The sequence below is a fragment of the Clarias gariepinus genome, chromosome 5 (assembly GCF_024256425.1).
Source record: "Clarias gariepinus isolate MV-2021 ecotype Netherlands chromosome 5, CGAR_prim_01v2, whole genome shotgun sequence".
Lineage (NCBI taxonomy): Eukaryota > Metazoa > Chordata > Actinopteri > Siluriformes > Clariidae > Clarias > Clarias gariepinus.
In genome coordinates, this window is record NC_071104.1 from 12965877 (window position 1) to 12975819 (window position 9943).

The following is a 9943-nucleotide window of genomic DNA, read 5'->3' on the forward strand; positions in this document are numbered from 1 at the left end:
TAAATCTGGAGAACTGGTGCCAGAGGAACAATCTCCTCCTGAACGTCAGCAAGACAAAGGAGCTGATAGTGAACATCAGTACAAAGCAGGAGAGGAACTACCAGACCCCCATCATCAATGAGAACCCAGTGGAGAGAGTGGACAGCTTCCGATACCTCGGTGTTCACATCACGCAGGACCTGTCATGATCCTGTCACATCAACACCATGGTAAAAAAGGTCCGGCAGCGTCTCTACCACCTCAGACGCTTGAGAGACTTTAGACTGCCCTCTAAGGTGCTCAGGAATTTCTACTCCTGTACCATAGAGAGCATCCTGACGGGAAACATTACGAACTAGTTTGAAAACAGCACCATGCAGTACAGACGAGCTCTACAGAGGGTGGTGCGTTCAGCTGAGCGCATCATCCGCACTGAGCTCCCTGACCTGCACTTGATCTACAGCAAGCGGTGCTTGACCAAGGCCAGGAAGATTGTGAAGGACCTCAGCCATCCCAACAATGGACTGTTTTCTCTGTTGCGGTCTGGGAAGCGATTCCGCTCCCTGAAGGCCAACACAGAGAGACTGAGGAGGAGCTTCTTCCCGCAGGCGATAAGGTCTCTCAATCACACCACCACACAGGAGGAATGTCTTTTAAACATTGACACTGACTGGACAATCATGGACACATTCATGCAATACATATTTACATATCTGAAGCCATTGCACATGTCACTTTATACAATACATGTTTACCTGCCATTGCACATGACACTTTGCCACTCTGACACTTTAAGACATTTTAATGCCACTTTAAAACATTTTTAAAATTTTATATATATATATATATATATATATATATATATATATATATATATATATATATATATATATATATATCCCCCCCCCATATTCCTATATTCATGCCCTTATTTGTACAGTTGTTAATTTTACTAGTTACGTTTATTTTCCTTTGTATTTTATTTCTTTTATTAATATTTAATTCCTTATATATAGTTTTTTATTTTCTTTTTAAGGTCACCGGCGGTCGTATAAGCATTTCACTGCATATCGTACTGTGTATGACTGTGTATGTGACAAATAAAATTTGAATTTGATTGGAATTTGATTTGGATCAAAAAAGTCCTGGTAATTTATACATGATGAAAATATTTGCTTGTCCTAAATTTATTAAGCTTAATGTAAAAGCTAATAGGTGTGCAGGTAAACCCTTACATCTCAGTGGCATACAGCAGCACCTTTACTTTATATAACTACCAACCTCTTACCTAGGCCTACAATGAATGACTACTAGAGAGCATTCTCACCAGAGGCATTTGCAATACAGTTGAGGTATCACCACATTAAAGGTGAGGAACACCCTACAAAAGCTTATTGGGCTCACTATAGACACTCTATTGACTTTCGACTGCCAAAAGTCAATAGACTGCCAAGAAAGGGCCATTCTCCAAAACCCCCTTTACCCAAATCACTTTCTGTTCATATGGACGATAGGTTAGCACCTCAGACATTAAAGTGTCAGACTTGTAGGAAGAACATTAAGACAAGAGAGAGATATTTTCCCCGAACATACATTTTCTACCACCTAAGAAGGTAAATTTCTCTTGTTTATACACACAAACACACATAGCAAGCACATCATAAATACTATCACTATTTCTAAGTGTTTTCCTTATTCATGTCTTAGAGTAACACTATTTACAGAGAGAGCCATGCAAGCACTCAAATAGGCATATATACATATGCAAATCCACTGTAACTAAGGAATCAGTGCTGAAGCAGATTTATTTGCATATTTAAATAGATTTTAATTAAATACGAAGTATGCACAATTTATAAAAAATCAATAGCATCAATTTGTGCAAAATATTGTTTTTTTTTTTTTTACAGATAAATTACATAAAAACTTAAATCAATTAATTATATTAATTATCAAAAATTTGCAAGATGTAAATGTGTAAGATATGTCGTGGCAAATTTTTTTCAGATCTCGACAAATTTACAAAACAACCAAACAACTTTTAGTTTAAGTGGAGAAAAAGCAAAAAGATTTATTAAGGACAAACGTAGACTGAACCGGTCAGAAAGACAGACACCCCACAAAGCTGTATACAGAGTCCTCGGAGTCCTCGATGTCCTAAGTCCCCAAAGTCCCCAACTTTCTTATTTTACATGTGTTTATACACCTGATAAGTGCTTCATCGCTCCTCCTTGTTCCTTTGTTCGACTTATCGGCCCCCCAAAAATGTAACTCTCCTTTAGTGCTGAATTTTTCCATCAGAGAAAGTTTTGAGATTGTTCCAAGATGCGTAATAATCTTTTTTTCCATTTTCCTATTTTCCTATTCCTTTCCCATCAGTCCTGTCTCAACTGTCCTTAGTATGCTTAAAGGTATTGAAATTCTAAATTTTTTATTATAGTTTTTACTTTTATGATCTCAAGATTACATGTTATATAATGATTAATTATTGAACTTAATTATGGCTAAGATTAATATAAATAATTTTGTCAAAGCTTGATTATATTATATTATATTATATTATATTATATTATATTATATTATATTATATTATATTATCTATAAAAAGACTGATCATTAAAATTTTAATTAATAAGATAATTCTTTTCTTAAATCATAACTTGATCATTAACCTATATGATGTGATTAAACACTGACATTTGATAATATATGTATACATATATGGATTAGTAATTTATAAAAGATATAAAAGATTGGATGACCAATAACTTTCTTTTACTAAATTCGGATAAGACAGAAATATTACTTATTGGCCCAAAAACCACTACACAACAGCTCTCACAATTCAGCTTGCGTTTAGAAGGATGTACTGTTACTACTAGCTCAACAGTGAAAGACCTGGGCATAATATTAGACAGTAATTTGTCCTTTGAAAATCATATTTTCAATATAAAAAAACAGCCTCTTTCCACCTTAGAAATATTGCCAAGCTTAGGATCATCCGTATCTGATGCAGAAAATCTAGTACATGCTTTCTGGCCATCTGTGCTCTGTGTCCGGAAAAAAAGGAATTGAAAGTTATTTCTATAACTTTTTTAAGCATCTCTGTTAATCTTATCTGCTTGCTTTAAAGTTCCTTATTTCTTGCTCTTTGTGTACGGGTCATCATTTGGTTATGCTCTTGTAGGGTTTTCTACAGTTTTCTCTTTGATTAAGGTTAGAAAAGGAGTATAATAATATAGAATAAGAAAATTGGTAAGTATTATTAGTACATTGGTTAGTTTAGATGTTAATTTAAAGTATATATTTTTCTTGTTCATTTATTGTTTGAAATCTATCTCTGCCTACCGTCTGTGTATTTTCTACTTCCCTAGTTTGAGTGCCTGGCCCACAGGCCCTGTTTCTCTCTAGCATGGTTCTTTTACAGAGGCCTCCTGGGTATTAGGCATTAAACTTACTATCAGTTAGACTAAATAGCACAACTTTTCCCCAGATCCAATTATTATATTTGAGGAATTTAGCAGCTACTTTACTGACATAATAAAAAATAGCTCACTTTCTCCCCAGTTGCATTGCTATTTGTCAGTTATTTCTTGATGTTCAGGCAAGTTTATGTAGGCATGTTTTTTTTAATAGTATTGGTATTGTATGATTTAACACATGTCTGTACATTTACAAAATTTTAACTGGTATTGTACATTTTCATTTATCATCTATGAAGTTTCTTCAGCATCCAATTTTGCTTGCACCACAGTTACAAAAAAACTGATGTAACATGCTCACACCTGCACAGCAGTGACTGAAGACAGTAGCCTTGAACGGAAAGCGCTGAGAAGGCTAACAGAAGTTTTAATATAACTGAAGTGCGAATTTTTTTTGACTCACCCTGACATATAATATAATATAATATAATATAATATAATATAATATAATATAATATAATATAATATAATATAATATAATATAATATAATATAATATAATATAATATAATATAATATAATATAATGACTTGACTCTGTCCTTTATCCTTGTAATCTGAACGGCAACAAATTCTCATATTTTGCTGTGTGATGCAGAATTCAGTTTGTATGATAGATTTAAAAAAAAACTTCAAGTAAAATAACAAAACAGACCAACAAAGGTCACATGGGTTGGCAGAAAGGAGCATTTTCAAGTTATTTGAAAAGATAATGGCCCGGGTGTGACATTCAAGACATCAGTTAAACCCAAACATGTCTGATAATGCAGAAATTCCTCATGCAAGGCCAAAGAAAAAAAGCCTCATTGACACACTGTTCTCACCTTGTGTAACTGCTTTCACACACACACACACACACACACACGTTTTTTGTAAAGTCTAGAGGCATCGCCTGGTCAGTAAACTTTAGATTTAAAGACATATTAGTGATTGAACTTATAAGAAAGAAAGACTTGAGACTGTGCTTTGTTCGGATTTAAGTAAACCCTTTGCTTTATTCAAACCAAAACCTAATTTACATTGTTGTGTAATGTCTGTGTTTGGTTTGAAAACCTTTCTCTCGCCAGGAACCAGGGATCATATTTAACATGTTCTGTGGGTGTGGGTTTATGTGTGAGGAAATCTCTGTCCTATTATTATGTTGAAGAGCTGTTCTCCTTTGGGGGAGGCTGATGTGTGTATTTGCATGATAACTGATGGGAGGTACAGTGCGTCGGGGGGTGTGATATTGTGAAGGCCATATTAAGTTGGCAAACACAGTCACACTAAACACACCACATTAGATTTTGTTGTTGTAAGACACCAGTTGTTCTTGTGAGACATTTTAAGACGTCTAAAGGATGGCTGCTGCTCATGCTGAGATGTGTGTTTGGATTGAGCCATGGCAGCAGATTTTTCAGGTCTATGGTGGACGGGTGTGTAACACACTCATGGAAGGTGAGTTTGTTGTTTTATTCTAGATCTTTTTTTGTGTGTACAGTTAGGTTTTGCATAAGCAAGTTGCTGTTGTAAAACATATGTATAACATTGTACTATTTTATTGATATCTTGGTGCAGACTAAATGCATTTTAGGAATCTTTATTAAATTGTTTTCATGAGAAAAATAGCTTCATTACCAAAACAACAAAATACTTTTTTTGTGTGTAATTATATTAACAAAAGACCTTCACAATGATATTAAGACAAACATGTGTGTATGTGTGTTCAAGGTTCTTGTGCAGACAGGACCCCTCTCCATGATGCAGCTTTGCAGGGCCGGCTACTCCCACTTAAAAAGCTCCTATTGCAGGTATGCACAATGTAAACCACTAAATCTCAAAAAGATTTTATCTATTAGTTTACTTTATTACATAGGTTACATCTTGTGAAAAACATCTGTAATATAATTAAGTTCTAATGCGTGTGTTTGCACAGGGTATGCATGTTGGTGTGACCACACTGGATGGCATCACTCCATTACATGAGGCCTGTCTAGGAGGCCATGTTGCCTGTGCTGAACTACTGCTGAAGCATGGAGCTGATGTATGTCCCGAACTGCCTAAATATTTCCTAGTAATAAATACAAGTGTACGCATGTGAATAAGTTATTATGTGTGTGCATTTTCCTTCAGGCCAACGCTGTATCAGTTGATGGAGTCACACCTCTCTTCAATGCATGTTTCAGTGGGAACACGGACCTACTCAGACGCCTCCTAAAGCATAGCTCTGTCTATCACCCAGCTCACCGGCGTAATTCACCCATCCACATTGCCGCAAAGCAAGGTGTGTTTATTCACATAACTGCATTACAACATCATTGTGTATTGCATCATGGGTAGTAGTCGCCTTGAATGATACTATTATTAGAAAGTAAATTGTTGAACAGTTGCAAACACAGGCAGAACATCAATTATTATGTAGATGTAGATGAGATCACAGAGTTGTTTTTTTAACAACTCCAGCATGTTAAACTTCACTTATACCACGTCAGCGGTGTTTATATATTTTCAGTGGTGAAATTATTAACTAATCCCAGTAAAATATTCAGTTTAGCTTTTTTAATTAATATCTATTGGTGCAGTTGTTTGTTTACATTGAGTAAGTAGCTTATAAGTAAATTATTAAATTTGGCACAAAACTGTTATATCACAGATATATCTAGGCAGATCTCCAAGTACTATAAAAGTTTCATTAAATTGTGTCCAGCCATTTTAATGTGATGGTGCGACATAACTGCTCATAACTTCACTTTAACTCAACATTTTGGTTTTATTTATGCCACAGGTTTCACTTCAGGCAAATTCCTAGGTACTGCCAAATTTCCATTAAATTCTGTCCAGTCACTTAGCATGATGCTGTAACAAAATCTGTCTGGACAGACATACAGACAGAAAATTTACAGAGACTGTTTTCGGGTCCTCCAATGTATAAAAGATATAATTGAAACAGACAAAACGTTTATTTATATAGATGTAGCATATAGACAGTAGGTTTTCCATTTGGCGTGCTATAGTGAGTATTAATTTTTTTTCCTGTCTGAGTGTAAATACAACATGGATAATCATTAGTCAAGGCAGTTTATGTTGTATTTATTTAGGGATCATCATGGGTGGTGATGTGCTAGTAGATTGGTTAACAAACATGCAAGATAGAACAACAAGAATGACCATGAAAGTATATAAAGTATATAAAAGTATAAAAATATTGAAGTGTGTGTGTGTGTGTGTGTGTGTGTGTGGTTTAATTTCAGGTCACACAGCTTGTGTGGATTTGCTGCTGTCTTATGGGATGGATGCTAATATGGAGTTGGATGAAGTAGGCACACCACTTTACTGTGCGTGTGAAAGCAGGAGTACAGAGTGTGTGCAGAGGCTTCTAATCTTAGGTCAGTATACACACATTTACTTCAACATATAAATAGAGTCTTGGGACCCTAAAAACACTTGTGATAAAAAATAGAAACTTAATGATAGTTAAATCCTGTTCTTCATTTGGTTTCTGCTAAAGTTATATTTTAGTATCAATTCACATACAGTACATCACAGCAGTAAATATATATATATATATATATATATATATATATATATATATATATATATATATATATATATATATATATATGTAATATAATTGTGATATTATTGAGTAATATCTTACAAAGTATAGAATTCTATAATTTCCATATGTGATTTATGAGCATTGTATCATATTGGCTTAGGTGCTGATGTGCAGTGTGGGCATGGCCTTGACACACCATTGCATGCTGCAGTCCGAGTGGGTGGAGCCAAAGAAGTGGCACTGTTGCTCGAACATGGTGCTGATGGGAAATGTAGGAATTCGGAAGGAATCACACCTCTGGATCTGGCTACAGATAACAGCATTAAGCAGCTACTACAAACAGCAGGCAAGAGAACATATACATGTATAAAAACATTATTATAGTTGTGACTAAATTGAAAAGCTATATTATTAAAAGAGTCTAATTTATTATCTGTCTTTTGTATTGTAGGTCCACGGTCTCTGTCACAGATGAGCCGGTTGTGCATTCGTCGTTCCTTGGGCCAAAAAAGATTGAACAAAACCAGAGTTCTCGAACTACCACACATTCTGCACACTTATATTCTGTATCAATAACACACATATACATATTTTGTGTTTACTGAACTAAGTATACAGATTACATAATTTTATACCCAAAGGACAAATACTGAAAAACTAGCTTTCTGAATATGGAAATTATTTGATGTAAATAAACTATATTGAAATAATACTTGTTTGTGAATATAATTTGAAAAACAATTATCTATAATAATAATAATAACAATAATAATATGTTTATTAAACAGCAGATGGTGACATAGAGCAAAATTAAAAATTTGATGTCCTTGAGAGAGCGAGAGAGAGAGAGAGGTGTGGGCGGGTGTTAAAAGAAAAAAGATAGAAGTTACAAATGTGAGCTTTGTGGTGCAGTCATGAAAGCAGCCCTTTATTAGTGAGGATGTGTATAACTAAGGCAATGGCAGCAAATGGGAAATATGGAGAGCATTAACTTATCCAACATTTAATTATCTTGCATGGCTAACCAAGAGGGCATTTAATCATTTTCTTCTGCACATTATACCATGGTGAGGTGGTTGAGCAGTGTCAAATAGTGCGTGCTGATCTAGCGATTAGTGGATTGATAGTTGAAACATCAGGGTTATTCATGATGAGTATTCTCAAGTAATTACCTCTCTCCTGCTTATGTAAAAGTTTAGAAAGTATCACATAGTTGCTCTTGGATAAATTTGCATTTAATTAAACAGTCGTTAAAGAGTTTTTCCATGCCACTCTTGCCCTCGGCTTGCTAATCAAGGACATTTTTTGATTATGATTTATACATATTTCCTTATACATTTATTTTTATAATGCTGCTTTGTGACAATGACCATTGTTAAAAGCACTATATAAATAATTGCAATGGAATTATATGAATGTAAATGGCTACATCTTTGAGGCTGCATGACAAAACAGGGCAAGAAACCTTGTGTGTAGTGCAAACTTATTTCATATTATTGCTTTTATTATTATTATTATTATTATTATTACTATTGTTGATTTTTAAAATACTACTACTACTAATAATAATAATAATGTTAATCTTCATCATCATCATTATAACTATACTATAACTATACAGCACAAAAGTCTGGACACAACTACACATTCACATTCAACTACAAGGCATTTTTTATATGCATTTTTTTATTATTTATTTTATTTTATTATACATACAGTGAGGTCAATAAGTATTTGATCACCCTATGATTTTGCAAGTTCTCTTACTTAGAAATCATGGAGGGGTCTACAATTTTCAGCATAGGTGCATTTCGACTGTGAAAGACAGAATCTAAAAAGAAAAATCCAGAAATTTTATGTATGATTTTTGACCCTCAAAGACCAGTTATTTTGCTTTTAAATAGTCCAGCTACACTCTGCTCATGATTCTCAATTAGTAGCACCTGTTTGAATAAAAAAGTTTCATTAGCTGTCATTAGCTGTCATAAATACACCTGTGCACCCCACAATCTGCCAAAGTCTAAGTAGATACCATGGGGTATCAATGATGCTAAGAATGGTGAAGAATCATCCCAGAACTACATGGGAGGTCAATGCCGTGAAGAGAGCTGGGACCATCGTTTCCAAGGCTACTATCAGTAATACACTAAGACGTCATGGTTCAAAATCTCGCATCGCATGGAAGGTTCCCCTGCTTAAGTCAGCCCATGTCCAGGCCCGTCAGAAGTTTGCCAGGGACCATTTGGATGATCCAGTGAAGTCATGGGAGAAAGTCCTGTGGTCAGATGAGACCAAAGTAGAACTTTTTGGTGTTAACTTCATTCGCCGTGTTTGGAGGAAGAAGAATGATGAGTATCATCCCAATAAAACCATACCTACAGTGAAGCATGGGGCTGGAAGCATCATGCTCTGGGGGTGTTTTTCTGCACAGGGGACAGGACAACTGCACTGTATTAAGTAGAGGATGAACGGGGCTATGTATTGTGACATATTGGGCAAAAACCTCTTTACCACAGAGCATTAAAGATGGGTCGTGGCTGGGTCTTCATGGATCAACATGACAATAACCCAAAGCACACAGCCAGGAAAACCAAGAAATGGCTCTGTAAGAAGCATATGGACTATTTAAAAGCAAAATAACAGGTCTTTGAGTGTCAAAAATCTGGCTGATAAGCAAGTAATCAAATACTTATTTGACGCAGGAATTTACAAATAAATAGTTTAAAAAATCATACAATGTGATTTAGTGTCTTTCACAGTGGAAATGCACCAATGCAGAAAATTGTAGACCCCTCCATGATTTTTAATTAAGAGAACTTGCAAAATCACAGGGTGATCAAATACTTATTGACCTCTACTTATATACTATATATATATATATATACACACACACTTATTGACCTCACTATATATATATATATATATATATATATATATATATATAGT

General features: G+C 34.8%; 1 protein-coding gene across 1 annotated transcript; it reads left to right on the plus strand.

The window, feature by feature from the left end:
• The first annotated feature begins 4375 nt into the window (after nt 1-4375).
• Nucleotides 4376-7668, plus strand: asb11 (ankyrin repeat and SOCS box containing 11). Its single transcript, XM_053497125.1, has 7 exons — nt 4376-4896; nt 5170-5249; nt 5375-5482; nt 5572-5722; nt 6690-6824; nt 7158-7343; nt 7449-7668. Exons 1-7 carry the CDS (start codon nt 4800-4802, stop codon nt 7571-7573), a joined length of 882 nt encoding a protein of 293 aa, XP_053353100.1. The 5' UTR covers nt 4376-4799; the 3' UTR covers nt 7574-7668.
• The last annotated feature ends 2275 nt before the right edge of the window (nt 7669-9943 follow it).

Excerpts from the sequence above, each read along its gene's own strand:
- asb11 (XM_053497125.1), top strand. The coding sequence starts at position 4,800 with ATGGCTGCTGCTCATGCTGAGATGTGTGTTTGGATTGAGCCATGGCAG. Across the intron at positions 5,250-5,374 it reads TTAAAAAGCTCCTATTGCAG|GGTATGCATGTTGGTGTGAC; the intron begins GTATGCACAATG and ends GTGTTTGCACAG. Across the intron at positions 6,825-7,157 it reads GCAGAGGCTTCTAATCTTAG|GTGCTGATGTGCAGTGTGGG; the intron begins GTCAGTATACAC and ends ATATTGGCTTAG.